Raw genomic sequence first — 17,434 nt, forward strand, 5'->3', positions numbered from 1 at the left:
CGCCCGATCGCTTATAGGGTGGGCAGTCCTCTGTTTTAGAGTGTTGTCCACTTGTCCAAGAGGTTCGTTTGGGAATGTAATGAGAGCACTGTCCAATCCAAGGACTATCCACTTGCTGAAAATGTTTCTTCCGGCATATCAATCGTTTCCCAGGGCTCTGGACTTATCAATAAACAGAGGAATGTGCCTCAATGGCTCTCCACTTGATGGATGTGTGTATGCTCTGTGGTTTTTTCAATGCTAATCGGATATGAATGAACATACATATACATATATACATGTGTTTTTTTTTCATCGCGTGTAGTGTTAGGATAAACAACAAAAATCCTAACCACAATACAAAAGTCATAAAAAATGTATTTCGCTGTTGGCTTTTTTTTCGTTCTTTTATTGTTGTTGTTTTTTCCCCATTTAGTGCATAAAATAAATACATGTTGAAAATATGTGTCGATAAAGAATTTCTATAAATATATGCAGATAACAGAAAGAAACTGAAATCGAAACTGCGGTTGCAAAATGTTTAATATATTTTTTACTTTGTTTCCCCCTCTAGTTTTTTCTTGTTTTTGTTTTTGTTTTTGTTTTCTGTGTGTGTGATTCCGCATTTTGCTGTTTGTTTTTTGTTTGCCGCGTGATAAAAACAATCATTTTTTTTGGCCCACGAACGTGCCATTGGGGGCAATTTTGGGAGACCAAGTCCAGATACGAGCATAATATATGTATTAGCGCACAAATCGAAGCGGAAGTTTAGCCACTCGTATTTTGCTAATTTGTTGTTCTGCTTTTTTAAGCGTTTAATTTTGTTTGTGCATTGTATGTTTTTGCGATGCTTAATTTTAGCCCTGGCCAAATGGAGGCGAGCACTTTGTCTATAAAAATGCACTTCTGCGAAAAAATAAACACATGCCTCATAGCCAAAACAAACGGGAGAACCAAAAGCCAGACCGCGATGCCAGAGATCCCCGTCTACGGCGTAGACTGCAGACGGCGGATCCGGCCAGATGGGATCCCCAAGAGAGAGACAGAGACAGAGAGCGTGGCGTGCGGGACGGGGGGAAGGGTGTGGCGGTGTGGCACTCTCGTGACTCTAACAACAAACAACTGTTGCAATTCCATTTAACATAATTTCTGTGGCAGCCGCACTGCACCGCTCTGCTGCCGCCGCCGCCGCCGCCGCTCCGCTTCTCATTCCTGTCGATCATCTTTTTTGGACGCTCGAGGACACAGAAAATATTGTCGCATATTTATGAACATGTGTAACAGATAAATCTGAATCCGAATCTGTTGCTTATAGACAGACGACACTCATGGACACACTCACACCCATACACTCACTGATGCACTCACATAAGTGATTTAGTTGTCAGGCGAGTGCATTTATCACAGCTTGCATATGAATGAGGGAGTGTATGCTGGATGCTGCGACTGTGGTTCGGGGGATTGGACCTAGGACTAGGACTAGGACTGGGACTGGCACTGGGACTGGCACTGGCACTGGGACTAGGGGATGGATGCCAGAGGTGGCACTGCCACTGCCACTCGCAGGGGTTGGGGTCGGGGCGCCAGTAATCAAACTAATGAGCTTGGGCCCACCAGCAGGCTGGCAGACAGCAGGAGCCAGCGACGGAGCGGCAAAAATAGCTTTTAATGGATTTCAAATAAGAAAACGCGCATAAAACACAAACAAAACGCAGGCTAAAAGCAAAAGCCGCGTCACGAGTGGGTTCGGGCAGGGTTGGGTGTCTGGCCAAGTGAAGTGATAAAACATTAAAGAAATGCTCTGCTGCTGCTGCTGCACATCTTCTTTGGAGGCTTTAGACTCGACTTTGGGCTTCTTATTTTTTTTCTTCTAATTTCTGTTGCAGCAACACCTAGGGGTTGCTAATGGAAGCTGCTGCTGCAGCCGCTGCCTCTGCCTCTGCCGCTGCTGCACTTAATGGCAAATGATAATGATTGATGCTGAAATGCATCCTCCTTCAGCGCTACCCCAAATCCTCCTTCAAATCCACACAAAAAGCCACACAAAACACTTCAAGTCGCAGCTCTCCTTCAAGGGTGCAGCACGGAGTGAGGATGGGAATGGGGTTGTGTATGTGGATGTGCTCTTTCAAAGCGATAAGCAATCATTCAATGCGGTGTGGCAAGTGCACACCGCGCGGAGACGCGGTGCCACACGTTTTGCATTAGAGAAATTAGAAGGAAAACCGGTTGGGGCCCTGGCTAAGGGTTGGAGATCTGCAAAGAGCCTTGCGAGGGCCTTCATCTTGGTGTCTTGGTTTAAGTTAAAAAATGCAGCGAAAGGATCATCAGGAAGTGGCCAGGATTGCATGGTATTTCCAGAGTTGCATGCCATGACCAGGGTTGCATAGCAGAAGTACCGAGATGTCCGCTGATGGAAGGGGACTTCCTTGTGCAGCCAACAGCCATTCCAATGGCCTCCCTTGGGGGACTCCATCTAGCACTCTCTCCCCTCTCTCTGCTGCACTCGCTTTCTGTCTGTCCTTCTGCTGCCTCTCCTTTCTCCAGTGTAAACAAAGGCATTCAACAAATTTGTAGGCGTAAAAATTGTCTTGTCAATATTTTAATGATATCACTTTACACCCAACCCACTCCCTGCATTGTCCCTGGTCCTTCGTCCTTGTCCATGTCCTATCCTATCCTCTTCACTCTCTACCCCTATCCGGCACGTCCTTCTCTTAAATCCTGTGAAAAAGTTTCGCTTTAGCTTTTTTTTGTTGGTGTTTTTTGTGTTGGTTTTTGACTCCCAGATCCACACGGACTGCCAGTATTTTCCCCTTGTTTTTTTTTTGTTTGTCCTTTCTTTTCCTACTCTCTTCTCTTTCTCGTTCTCTGCTCGGCTCTTCTTGTTCTTGGGCGTGTAAAGAAGAAGTCAAAAGTCCCGTTACTTTCCTCTCTCTCTCCCTGTCTCTTTCTCTCGCTCCCTGTTTCCCTGTCGCTCATTTGTTTGCCTAGTATTTTGTTTTTTTTTCTGCTTTTTTTTTGTGTTTGGGTTTCAGTTTCGGTTTCTGTTTCTCTGTTTCTGTTTTTGGGGGCAACATTTTTACTGTTTGGCTAGAAAATTACAAGAAAAGTGTTCTGCCAAAGGGGAGGGGCGGTCGGTTTCCCTGAAGGGGGTGTTTGCTTATTTGTGCAAGTGTTTTCTCAATTGTGCGTGTTTGTCGGTCAGGGGGTTGGGGGGGAGCGAGATGGGCAGGAGAGAGGGTCAGTCGTGCGTCGTCGTCTGCGGTTGGAATTTCTTTCCCTTCGTTTCGCCCCGTTCTTTTTGCATCCTTTTCCCCTCCAGGAATTTCCCAGCTGTGGGCGGCAGCGTTTGTCTAATCTTAACGGTTTTACATTTCATTGCGCTGGGTAATTGTCTGCAGGAGGAGGAGCGGCACGATGCTGATGACGACGAAGGAGGGGGGTGGTTGCATGGGGCAGACGGACCTCTAGTTTATTAAATTAAAAAGTCACTTAAAGTTGCTCTGCGAGGAGAGTCATGCCAAGGGAAGGATTATGGCTGGAGGTCAAAAAAGGATCCAATGTGCATGTTGATCCCAAAGATGATCCAGAGGATGAAATTGCACCCCAAATCGGTCATTTCCTTTGAAATCAATTTATCCTTTCGCTTATGGGCACTTTAAACTAAACATCTACGACATTTGGAACAGTAAAACTGGAACATTCCACTTATGGACTCCATCTCGTGGGTATATTTCGTTAGCCTCTGAACATCAATAACAGAACAATCTTTTCCTGCAATAAACGTGTCGCGCGTCATGCAACAGCACCCCTCGGTCGGTGTGCACTGCTGCTAGGGCTCTCGCGCGTAACGAGGCATCGGCTTGCCAATACATTTCTTAACCCAGAGATGACAAGAAGCCAGAGGACTGACAACTTGCCGAAAACATAAGAACGGGACTGACAACTTATCATAAATTCGTTGGAAAAGGGGGGGTGGGGGGACTACCACTTACCTCTTTGTCTTTGGCAGCAATTTGTACAGCGGGCTGATTGTTGCTGTTGCTGTTTGTGTTGTTGTTACGCTTCTTGCGCTTCTCGTTGGTGTTGTTGTTGCTGCTTCCCCCATTGTTGTTGTTGTTGTTGCTGGTATTGGTATTGTTATTGGTGCAGTCATCATCCTCGGCACTATGAACCGATGTTGCCACATGTGGATCATCCATATCATCATTGCTATCACGCAGTGCCACACCTGTGCCGACGCTGTTGTTGCTGCTGCTCTTTTTGTTCTTTCGACTACAACTATTATTGCTATCGGTATTGTGATTATTGCTAACATTTAAACTAGCTTCCTCATCATCTGGATCTGGATCGGTGGCAGCCGCAATAGCCGCCACAGCAGACGCCTCCTCCAGATCACCTGCATCGCCGGCCAGATGCCGCTGCCGCTGCTGCTGCTGTTGGTGTGGTTCAGTTCTTGCCGCAGACTCGATGGCCTCCAGGGACTGATGGGGCTCCAGCTCCATGTCATCGTCATCATCGTCCAAATGCGCTGCATTCGACTGCATTGAGGCGTTCTCCTCCTCATCGTCCTCATCATCATCGTCGTCGTCCTGCTCCTCGTCCTCGTTGTGGTGATGGCTGCCACGGCTCCTGCTGCCACTGCCGCTGCTGTTGGTGGTGGTGGCTGTGTGGGTGGTGGTTGCAGTGGCCTCGGCTACTGTTTGATGATCTGTGGGCCCCACAGCCGCCGCTGCGGCTGCTGCCTCCGCAGCTGGGGAATGCAGGGGCGAGTGCTGATGCTGCTGCTGTTGGACAGCCGCCGCCGCTGCTGCTGCTGCTGCGGCAGCTGCCGCCGCCTCCATCATCATTTGCTGGGCGTGATTGAAGAAGAGCTTCGGATTGAGGCAGGCGCCGCCGACACCACCACCGTTCTGCTGCAGGCTGCTCTGCAACTGTTGCTGCTGCTCGGCGCTGAGCAACGGCGGCGAGGGCGACGGCGTATTGGTGTTGGCCAGCAGATTGCCGCCGTTCTGCTGCAGCGTGATGGCCGCTGCAACAATGGAGCTATTCAGCTGATGGCCAGATCCAGATCCTCCGCCTCCGCTGGCCAGTTCCAGATCCGAATCCTCGATCTCCTGAGCTCCTGCTTCCCCTTCTGCTGCTCCTGCGGCGGACGCTCCGCCTGTGTTGTGGCTGTGGTTGTCGCTGTCGCTGTGGATGTTGCCGCTGGCGGGATCCGTGTTGCTGGTGGACAGTTGCTCCTTGAGTGTGTTCACTTCCTTCTCGGCAAGGGTAGCGCGCTGCAAGGAACAGAAAGGGTGGAAGAGGGGGGATGCGGGGATTAGTTATGGAGCTGCCACACATATGTTGTTGCACGAACGTTGGCGAAAAAGTTACACCGTACAACTATCGACCCTCATTAATTTTACTTTTAAAGTCATTACGGGTTAAATTTAGCCAAATTAATACGTTGCAAAAACTTTTGTTGCAAGCCCCAAAAAGCGGCCAAAACACCCACCAATGGACACTCCAACATTACACCAAACACACACCCACACACACACACACACAGTCCAAGGACTCAGACGGAAGGAAGGCTTAAAAAACATTCCAGGGGTAATGCCGTCTGCATTAGCAACCCAAAAAAACAAGGAGAAGGAGCTCCACAAACAGGACTAGGAAGAGGAGAAGGAGAAGGAACAGAAACAGCAGCTCCAGGAATGGGACAAGGAAGAAGAAACAGTCGCAGGAGCTCCAGTAGCCAGTAGCCAGTAGCCAGGAGAAGCAACAAATTTATAGTTTATCGTTTCGTATCGATAAGCCTTGAAACTTGAACATTGGACGGGGGATGTCCTGACCTTCAATGCGCCAGGAGGAGGCACCGTAGGCATCGAGGATTCTAGGGGGGAAGGAGGAGTCCTTCGCCATCAAGGATACTCGGAGAAGGAATCGAAAATTAAAACAAACCAAAAAAAAAAACCAAAAAGCACAGAAAAGAAAGGCGGGGGAAATGAAGGTTACAAAAATATGCGGTGTAAACTTTTTTGGCAAATTAGTCTGGGATTCCAGGACCCTCCGCCCGTCCCCACAAGTTTTAAGGCTTCCTCCAGGGCAGAGCCCAAAGCCAGAATCTAAGCCCCACAAATGGCAATGACTTTTACGGCTCTTTGGCTTCGATTTTCATGTTGATTTGTACTTGTTGTTGCTGTTGGGGTATCCCCACATTCGAATGCGGCTTGGGTTGGGGTTCTGTGCAATTTTATTTGTATAAATACCGGAAGCTAACAAAAAACAAACCAACAGAGAGAGAGAGTGAGAGGAAGGGCGAGCGGGGGGAGGACAGTTTTTGGGGTCTAACAGGGCGTTGCAGGCAATAAAGAACTTTGGAAATTAGTCGATGGCCCCCCCAAAATGCTGCCGCCTCTTGCAACTCTGGCACTGCCACTGCCACAGCCGTTCTTTGGCCACAAGTTCTATTCCATATCGATGAAGAAGTTAAGCAGGAAGTCGTTACATAGCAAAGGGTGTAAGGACCCCACTCTTTTCGGGGCTATAAGGATAGTCATTCCCATGCCCTGAAATCAAATAGTTTTGCAGTTCAAGTTGGAAAATATGTATATCTAATGCCGAGTCTTGACTGCTTTTAATCTATAATTGAAGAACTCTCCTATCCCCAAAATTTCCTTAAGCGTCCCTTCTTTCAATTGCACCCCTCGCTCCCACAAGCGAATGCTGCATACATGTCGTGTGCATGACTGAGGAACAAAGCGATTTCTGCATAAGAGAATCGCCAAGAATAAACACCATACATGTCATGTACACATTTGTTTAACCTCCATATTTACTAAAAGTCCTGCCCATCGCTTTCCTAAACAATCGATGCATTTGTGGCGGGGTGAGGGATATTTTGCGCTGTCGCTTGATGACAATATCCCTGGGAAAAGCAAATCATTTTTCTTATGCCCTTCCAGGCATGTATTTGTCATCGTCATCATCATTACGGCTGTGGTGGGTCTGTGAGGAGTGGAGTGGTTCTGTGGAGTGCAGATATATATTTATGATATTTAAAAGCTCTTAAGTACAAACAACAGACACAAGCGGTTGCCTCTCCCATGGAAGCTGCTGCAGTTTCGTGTCCTTTCAAATGCCAGACGTTCGAGAACCCAGACAACAAGCAACAGACAGGGAAGAGACAGGACACCAAGGGCTTGGGTCTGGGTCTGGGCCTGGTCCTGGGCCTGGGGTTCCTTCCCGGTGGTTGGAGGACTTCTGGGTTTGTTTGTTGCCATTCCATGAGCTGCTTAAGCTTGAAAATTGTTTTCATAATGGCTGATGATGACTACGACGAAGCGAAGGATACTTTTCCACATTTCTTTTGGGTTGACTTTTTGCCCGTAGAGGAATCGATCAATGGCTGTCCAACTGCGTGGGGAGGCGACACGACGACTCTCAAACTGCGGGTCGCTCCTGCCCTGTTCTGGGCCCCACTGAACTGCAATCCCCGTGGGAATGCCGACACTTGTTCTGGACATTCCTGCTCTTGGAAAATAGTTCGCTCTCCTGTCTGGGAGCCACTCGTATTTCTTCCTTTTTTTTTTCAAATCAATTAATGGAAACTTTGGTGAAAGGTTTGCAGCAAGAGGCAGCAGGAGCTGGCTCTTTTGTGTGCCCCAAATTCGAGAGGTCCGTTGGTCCTGCCACTGCTGTACGGCTTAGCAGCCAGTACGCCAACCAAATGAGTTAATTAACTAAAATGCGGGTGGCTTTGGCCAAAACCGAACCGAACCGAACCGTTCCCTTTTTTTTAGGTTTTTTTTTGGGGCCCACTTCAATGGCTCTCGTGCCCCATGGCCCATGCCACGTATGTGTGGTCAGCTTATGGCAGAAAAGGCTTTTCCCCGTATTGAGCACCCTTTTAGCGTCCACTCCTGGAACATTTTTTGTTGGGTTTCATTTAATATTTTTTGGCCTGGTTGCCACTTCAAAGGAGCGGCACACACACACAAAAATCTCTCGCGCGCACAAACCCAAAAAATGTTAAGTGAAATGTTGGGCCCCCGCCCCCCCATTTGGCATTACTTTAACTGGCAGCAAGAGTTCAAATGCCAGAGATCTTTCGATGGGAATTGTATCAACTATTGGCTCTGGCGGGAGCCTCCCGTTTTGTTGCTGTTGCTGTTGTTTTTTATATTTTATTTATTTATTTTTTTTTGTTCCTGTCGTCGAGCTGTTTGTCGTGTGCTTGGCACATGTCAACTCTTGCGCTGCCTCTCTGCTGCTGCTGCTGCTGCTGCCCCTTTCCACATGTGGAGTTGCAGCATGCGGCATTGTCTCAAGCTGTTTGTCTGAAGTGAGTTTTCTGTCGTGTGTACGTGGCTGCCTCAAGACTCGCGCGCGCAAGAGCTCAGGGGCGATTCCAGGACTCCAGGACTCCAGGAGTCCAGGAGCTTCAGCTTCCAGCAGCAGCAGCAGCAGCAGCTGTCAGGACTTCAGGGGGTAGAGCACTTTTTGTAATTAGTACGAAGGCAATGTTATGAATTGTGTGCTTCAGCTTAAGCTCTCGAGTGCCCCAGCGAGCCTTCTTGTTGCCGCAGGGGCAACCCCTTTTTCAGTTTGTTTTTTTCCCGTGCTGCGGCAACATTCGAAGGGGTAACGACGGCAAAGACGATTGCAGCGCATTGTGCGGTTTTTGGACAATAAATCAAAGCAAATCAATGCTGCAACAAATGATGTTGATGCAGCCAGGGGTTGTGTGTTCGATCTGGGAGGTGGTTGGGCTTTCTCCCTTTGAAGCCCAGTGTGGGGGGGCATCCCCTGGCCCCTGTCCCCTGGCCCCTGCCACTTGAACGCCTGCATGACATGACATAATGGGACATGGCAGGGAGGGGTTGGTTTGGCCCCAATCCGAAGGAGAACGGAGGAAGCATTTTCACAATTACACACACATTAAAGCGGCGGCCCCAAAAGAGTAAGAAAAATGCCGAGAAAGAAAAAACAGATAAGCAAGAAGAGCGCAGAAAACGCGAAGAAAGGCAGGAGGAGAAAAGTGAAGTGTTGGGGGTGGCAGAAGGGGTTTCAATATGGCCATCTGTGTGCGTGTGTGTAAGAGAAAAATCTGTAGCCTGACATTAGGCGCAGAGACAAAGCCATGGCATGGCATACCGTTTAAGCGGCAGGATGGTGGGCTGTGTGTGTGGCAGGAGAGCTTATGCCCCTGACAGCAACAACAAATGCAAAAAGAAAGAGGATATATATCTTTATGTTTGTGAAGGATACACATGATAGGCAAATGACAGCTGGAAGAAGAGAGAGACGGTGGAGAAGGAATGGATACAAAGAGCGAGAGAGAGAGAGCGAGAGCACAGCCATAAGATGGGAGTAGAGGAAGGGAACAGATTCAAACATAATGAAAGAAGACCATGGAAGGGAGCAATCGCTGTTTTACTTTGTACTTCGATCATTTATCGATTGTTTTGGAGGTAATTAGCGATTATTATGGATAAATATCATTTATATATCTTTCATTTCCATCTATCTATTAGCCATATTTCTATTGTTCTTTTCTATATCTATCGATAATTATGGCGTCTATCTGTTGATTTTCATAAACGTATCAATGCATTTTGTATGTATTAAATTCACGTATAACTATCGATCATTCTTATTTATCGTATATCTATGCATGTTTCCTGTTATTGTTATCGATATTAATCGATTCCGCATCGATAAATCATCAAAACTGATTACCAGACGGATTTCTTCCGTTTTCTACTCGTTTTCCATGGGATTTTGTCTGGAGAAGCACAGGAATGTCCCAGAGCATATGCACTTTGGGATGTACCCTCCAGAACCTCTTTAAAAAACCCCATAACAGCACTTGATTAATAATCCCCTCCCCCACGTTGCATATTTACTGGTAAGCTGCTCAACTGTTATCCATTAATTACTGTACCTCCTGCAGCTGCTGCTTCTTCCCCACTAAATACGAATCCTTCGTCGAAAGTGCGCTTCCTGCCCCATGTCTGCCCCCAGTATTATTCCTTGGATTCGGGGCATGCCTTTGCATTTGCTTTACAATTTCAAACATCATTAGCAACGCACACACACACACACACACAGAGAGAAGAGGGACTGGGGGGCAGGCCCCCCACACACAAACGCACACATGCTTATGCATACAAACGAATATACATACACACACACACACATATATATATATATCCCTTTTTGCTAATTATTTATTTAAATATTAAACAAAAAATACCCAAAATACACACAGAGAACCCTTCCCCAAAACAAAAACAACAAAAAAAAACTGCAACAAAAAAGCAGTAAAAAAGAGTGAAAAGAGTGGCATGAAAATCAACACAGCGAGGGGGAGAGGCCAGAGAAAAGACGAAACGAAAATGATGTATTGATGCTGCTGGAAGAGGAGGCAAGAGGCACACACACACACACACACACACACACACACAGGAGTGTGGAGTGTGTGGCAGGAGTCTGCTGTAGCAAAGCAAAATAAGAAGCAGCTGGAGAAAGGCAGCCAGGCAGGAAGGAGGGCAGCAGGAGGAGGCAGCACAAGATAAAGTCAAAGTACAGTTGAGTGCGGGGGTGATGGGGATGGCCACAGGACACACAGACTGACTGACAGACAGACAGACACACATGCAAATACATAACTGTACATTCAACTGTGAACCGTTCGCTCCTTCCCTATCTCCCTCTCCTTTTTTTGTTGCTTCTCTGTTCTTTCTCTGTGTGTGTGTGTTGTTTTTTTTTTTTGGCTCTGGCTAACTAATATTTTCTAATTTAAAATTCTGTTTCTTTTTTTTTCAACCCCGCACACAGAAACACAAGCAGCTCCCCCATGCACCACCCCCCAGTACAAATACTCTCCCACACACACACACACACACAAATGTGTATGTAAATTTTATAAAATTTTCTATTTACTTATCAAAAATCAGGCAGTGAAACAAAAGAGCGACTGGGTGTGTGATAGAAAGGTGGTGGTGGGGGGGATAAGAGATGGGGATCTAAGAGTGTGATAGAAAGGGGGTAAGAGAGGGGATTTTAGAGTGTAATAGCGAGGGGGTGTGTGTGTGCGCGCGGGTGGGGGCGGGGGGACGTGTGTGGGCGTGTGTAACAGAAAACTGCGTGCACGCCCAAATGTATGCTATACAAAATATAAATTAGCTTTGATATGCGAGAAGCTGCTGACGAAGATGAAGCGTCGAATGAGAAATGAATGAGGGGCTGAGAGTTGGGGGATGGGGCTGTAAAAAAGGATTATATACACGCGTGCCTCCCACACATATACATATGTACATATATGGGTGTGCTGGTGTGGGGAAAAGATGCTGGAAAAAAGGATTAATGCGTGCGCCAAAAGCACACGAGAAGCAAAAGAAGAAGACACAAAACCCTCTCCCCTGGAGACAGACAGAGAAGGAGACAACTGGTGGGGGGAGAGGGAAAAAGGGGTGGGGGGTTGGCTTCGATTTTTAATGCGTCATATGACAGGCAAAAGGGAAAGGGTAAGAGTAAGGGGCAGGCAAAGGCAACGGCTTTTGGGGGATATACTGTAAAAGTGTCAAAGAAAAATTCATGTCTGTCTCTGGCTTTTTGTGTGCGTGTGTGTGCTCCCCTTTTTTGTTGCGCCGCTCCAAAAAAAACAAACAGCTACACATTCCATATGTGTGTGTTCGTGCATCAAATTAGACGATTTCTAATTGCTAGAGGCATTGGTGGCATGGGGCCAACGCCGCTTCGAGTCCTGTCAAAAGTTTTCGACAGTCACGACATACAGACAGACCGCTGCCCCAAGGGAGGCTTGCCACTTGAGGCACCAATTAAGCTGACAAATAGATCCTGCAGGATCTTTAAAGGAAAGTATATGTATCTTTAAAGGCAGCAAAGGGATCAGTGCAGAAAACTATACAAAAATGTATGATAGTGATCCTTGAAGATCCTTTAATACTTTACTTTATCATCGATTTCGAAACATTGTATTTGTAAGCTCTGATTTCCCCATTTCCATCATTAAAAATGCTCGTATGCCATTTGCCATAATGTTTTTCCTCTGGTTCTGGTCAACCCTTTTTTTTTGGGGAATTCTGTTGTTCTTTCAGAAACGCCATGCCGCATGCCGCATGCTCCATGCCCCTCCCTCAATGAGTGACCAAAAGTAATAATAATTTTTTGGCTTATCCTTATTATTACATAACGTATGCATACCTTTTTCCCCCCCTCCCTCCGCACTCCTCCCAGAACGAATCGTACATCAAAAATGAACGCACATTCACATGTGGATGACCCTTTTTTCTGTTGTTGGAGGATGATGATGATGGTCTGTGTGTGTGTGTGTGTGTGTGGGTGGGTGGGATCCATTGTTCTGTCTACCCTTCGGCCCCTCACCCCTCCACCCTTATTTTTTGGTCACTTTGTTTCGTAGGCCTTTTTCGGCTGCTGGCATTTTTCCTGTGTGTTTTCTTTCCCTTTTTTTGTGTTGTTGTTAAGTAAATAATTAAGCATTACACTGACCAAATAGCACTAGGATATCAGCGGGAGAGGGAGGGAGTGGGGCATGTGGCATGCCCCAGACAAATACAAATAAATATAACTCATATATGTGGGTCTCTAGCCCCAAAAAAAGGGAGGATGTGCATGGCGGTCAGGCCATACAAATAATGATTAGAAGAGGTCCAGCCCCAGTCCCTGCCCCTAAAAAGCCTTCCTTCTTTTGTATTTTTTGACATTTTTATGCGGGCCACAAAGGAGAAGGGAGCGGGTGGGGTCTGCAGCCACATAAGGGTTGTGTGTGTGTGTGTGTGTGTGTGTGTGTGTGTGTGCGCTACATAAATTTTGACATTTTAAAATCTAAACGAAATTAATGATTCTTCAGTTTCGCCCATCCCAAAAAAAAAGGGAAAACAAGGTACAGTTGTGCCATGAAAAGCCTCATTAAAATATATGAAAATTAGCTGCCTTTCTAGGAGCTGTCTGTCTGTTGTCCTTTATCCATTTTAATCAGACCAAAGCATTAATATAAATGAACGAATTAATGTTTGAATCAATATTGTTCCGCCCCAAAAACGGATCTATCTCTCTTTCTGCTTCTCTATCGAGAAATCTCTTAATTAAACCGAAAATTGTAGCAATTTATTAAACACAAGTTTTCGTCAGCGACCCTTTTTCAATCAAAATTTCCAATCAATGTCAATTCATTATGCTCCCCAGATCCACCATAGCGCTGCCGCTCCTTCTGCAATCAAAAACCAAGGCAACACCAAGGACCCAGTTCCTGGATCCTGAGCTGGAAGGATGCCAGAGCAACCCCTGAAGACAGTGAAAACTCAGTTGGCATTTTTAATGAAAAGCCATCGTAGAGCCAGCCCAGCTCCCTCCCCCGGCCACCGGCCCCCAGTCACCAGCCTCCAGCCTCCAGCTCTAGAAAGTTGCCTGTCAAGTTTGCCTAATCAAAATCGACAACATTTTATAGTTTGCCAAGGGTACCACGCGGCATGGGGGGGGGGTGGCAGAGTGGGTGGATGTTCTGTTCGAGTGATAGATAGCAGGACCTCCTCCCCAGACCCTCACCTGCCTGCCTGCCTGCCATCCATCCACCCATCTAGCCATCCATCCATCCATTGAAGAGTGTGTGACAAACAAATATTTGAGAACGTAAATCAGAAATCTCTTCTTCGCTTTCATTTGCCCAATCCTTTTGTGGCACATCCCTTTGTGGGGGGGAGTCCTTTGGCAAAATCGAAAAACATTTCGTGTATTAAAACCGAAACGAATTAATTTAATTAATTACAATCATGTCTTATTAGAGACGTATGAAGACGGCGCGGCACAAACGAGGACCGAAAGACGAGTACGAAGACGGAGACGTTGGTTGTCCTTTGGCTCTGATGGGGCATGATTGGCCGTGGGGTGGGGGATTGGGGATTGGGTTGAGAGACAGTTTTGTTGGGAAAACAACAGCAGCAGCGCGTGTCAGCTGCCAAAGAGTTGCCAATGCCATTGCCATTGCTTTTGCCTTTCCCGCTTTGCCTTGGCCTTTGTTTCAAGTGCTCGAGAGTCCTGGCTTAAGCATCGAGAGTCCTGTGGCAGGCAGGCAGTTCTGCGGGGCGGCATTGGGTTGGGCTGGGTTACGTGGGTTTGGGTGCCCCGAAAATTTTATGCTCACATCATTTATAAATGCCTGATTTGTTATTTACAAAACGAGACAAGTTGCGGCATTTTGGTATTTCGTTGTTTGGGGGGTGGCATTCGCTTTTTGGGGCTTGGGGCATGCTTGGGTGCATATGTGTGTGTGTGTGTGCTGCCACTTAATTTGAATTTGAGTAATTGCCACGAGAGAGAGAGAGGCTGAAAGGCAAGGAGTTTCCTTTTGCCATAAAGGAAGGGCGTGAAAAGTCTGGCTTTATTTTTGTGTGTGCCCAACAGTTGGCTAACAGAGGGCCAACAGTGGTAGCTGGGGGTCAAATGGGGCAGTAAGAGATCTCAAACGATCCTCCTGATACTCCTGATCGTAGACCCAGCAGATACTCCCTCCAGATCGTGCTTCATTCTCGCTCAACCAACAGCATTCTTCTGCCGCTGAAATACTAGGAATATCAGCAAGAGAGATCTGCACACAGATCGAAAATATGTACACAGATGCATATATGGACAGAGATATATACACCCGATATATGGACAGAGACTTCTTTCAACACTTTGTTGCCCATTGTTGCTGCAGCTTCTGTGGCTGTTAATTAATTTCTGTAAAAATATTTATTATTATTAGTCGACCCGCAAATGGCGATGGCAATGCACTCAAGACACACACACAAGAGCGAGAGAGAGACAGAGAGGGGGGCAGGGCACCACTCGATATATATATGCATATAGAAAAATGCATGCCACTGATTCGCACTGTTCCCCGCTCGCTGTGCCCCGTTCCAACGACTTGACTGTCACTAAACGGCTCATCTAACTGCAATGCTTCATAGAAATTTGTTTGTATGCCCGGAGGCACATATCGGGAGAGTGGCTATAGACAGAGGGGGGAGAGGGTATACGTGGCTGTGGCTGTGCAACTTATTTTTGCAACAACAATGAACCAGAGCATAGAGAGGGATAGAAGGAGAGCGAGCGAGAGAGAGGCAGAGACCACAAATCACAGAAAATGAAAATCGAAAAGTGCATGGTTTTTTTTTTGCTCCCTATATAAAATATCAGAAAAATGAACAGACACAGATACACACACACATATGAGCAGATCTAAAACGTGTACATATGTATGTATCTAAATACTATATACTTTGTATCCCAAACAACAAATTTACACTCCAACAGACGATGTCGTCGTGCCAGTCACACAGTCAGCCGCAACGGCTGTCTATAATGTGGCAGCCCCCCATCTCTCGCTCTCTCTCTCTCTCTGTTACCCCCAACTGCCACATTTGATAGACTCCCCCTTCCGCCGTCCCACTATATTGTGCATCTCTCTCGCTCTGTCTCTCTGTCCCATCTCTTGCCTCTTGTGTCGCTGCCACGACTATAAAAATAGGCAAATAATTATTTAAGAATTTCTTGATTAATTGGGAACGTTGTTGCTGTTGTTGTTGTTGCTGGTTGGGGCATGCAAATGTTGCCGCCGTCGTTGGCAAGAGATGCAACAACAACAACAACAACAACGATGTGGCAGCACCAGCAGCAGCAGCAGCGCCATTTTGGCCAACACTTGATTGCATTTTCAATTGTTCAGCCGTTATGCATTTTTGCCAATAATTTATATAAATGCCACAGACAGCAAGAGACATGGAGAAAGAAATAGAGAAAGAGGTACATAGATAGATAGAGAAAGAGAGAGAGAGTTGGAGAATAACTGTTGGGAACTGAAATCTAGAGCGATCTGTTAAGAATGGCATTGTTCTTACAAATTGTTACCCTGATAGAATGACTGATGGCTGGAATGATTCATTCAAGAGAGAGGGAGAACGGGCGGAAGAGATCTGTCTCAAGGAATTTCATTCCCTCAAATATTTATCGATCAAGCTATCGATTCAGCACTGCCTCCATCGATAAGTACATCTGATGACACCTACATTCCTTCCATCTATCTTTTCCGCGCAATTAGCATATTTCATATCCATTCTTGTCAGAACACACGCATTCCACAACGTGCCACAAGTCGAGAGGGTGTCACCGCCCCAACGATTGACAATGTTGCAGGAACACACAAAAAAGGGCTACCACACAGTTGCCCCCGCCCCCTGTATGTTGCATCTTCAACTCTTTCCCTTTACATTTCTACACTTCACTCCTCTCAATCTCTATCACTCTCTCTGCTATCTCTGTCTGTGGATGCCTCTTCGTTTATTTTTATAAACTTTAGTTTCTGTTTTTTTTGGGCTTTTTGGCGGAGTGGCAGACAGACAGAAGAGACATTCGCATATTCAGATTCATCTTGTCGTTTGCGCATAAATAACTGTCGCCTCCACTCGCACTCGACGCACCACGCGCCATGCCCCGTGCGGCATGCCCCTCTGTCTGGCATGGCATGCATTATTTCATTAAAGTATTACAATATTAATTCGATTTTCACTAATTGACAACGGCAGACAGCGGAGCAGCAGAAGCAGAAGAGTGGAGAAAGATGGAGAAAACGAATGAGAATGAAATGGAATGAAGGGCAGTGCAAATCGAATTGAAGTGCTCTTTGAAGGAACCAATTTTTTGGCCATCGAAATGCTTTGCTTTTGACCTGTATTTTGAGATACATTTAAGCCAATTGCAGATAGAAAATGAGGGATCCACAGCTTTCGTATCTTAAAGCCTCGTTTTTCCATGCTCCGCTCTCTCCCTCTTCCTGTGGGGAAAACAACAGAATTACAGGCGGCAAAAAACTGGCAAAAAGGATGGGATGCCATGCCACATTATGAGTGTAGGTGGGTGTCCTGCTGCTGCCCCCAGTGCGTGTGTGTGTGCAAATGTTGCGGCTGTTCATGTTGCAGAGGCACAAAGAGGCAGGCAGGGAGTGGAGGGCCTTCGACAAACTGTTGATACCCTCGCTCTTTGCTCTTTTCGCTTGTTGCTGCTGCTGCTGCTGCTGCTGCTGCTGCTGCTGTCACTGTTGTTGGGGGCCTGACCCCAAAGTACAAATCAATTGCATGTGTATGCTGCGGTGACTGTTCGTCGCACACAAACACAAGCACACACACACACACACGCACACACAGATACAGATCCAGATACAAATACAGAGATGGGGTTGGCCGTTTGGGGGTAAGGGAGCTGGCGTCGAGACCAAAAACCAGGCCACGTGCTGTGCTGTGCTGTGCGTTTGGTCAATGCCAGCCGGCCGGCCTTGTCTCCCCACTCCCTCTCTGTCTCTCCCTCTCTTTGTGTGCAAAATTGTGTCAATTGCAGTTGCCACTGGGAGATGCCCCTTGCTCCACCCCGCCCCCATTTAACG

General features: G+C 46.8%; 1 protein-coding gene across 5 annotated transcripts in view; it reads right to left on the minus strand.

The window, feature by feature from the left end:
* Positions 1–17,434, minus strand: part of LOC108162384 (homeobox protein cut) — a 76,132-nt gene that overhangs the window by 29,836 nt on the left and 28,862 nt on the right. For all 5 annotated transcript variants that reach the window (XM_017297111.2, XM_017297102.2, XM_033396540.1 and 2 more), the window contains one exon: positions 3,978–5,264. In XM_017297111.2, coding sequence (XP_017152600.1) covers positions 3,978–5,264 — 1,287 coding nt within the window. The remainder of the gene's footprint in view (positions 1–3,977; positions 5,265–17,434) is intronic.

Source organism: Drosophila miranda, chromosome XL, assembly GCF_003369915.1.
Source record: "Drosophila miranda strain MSH22 chromosome XL, D.miranda_PacBio2.1, whole genome shotgun sequence".
Classification (NCBI taxonomy): Eukaryota; Metazoa; Arthropoda; class Insecta; order Diptera; family Drosophilidae; genus Drosophila; species Drosophila miranda.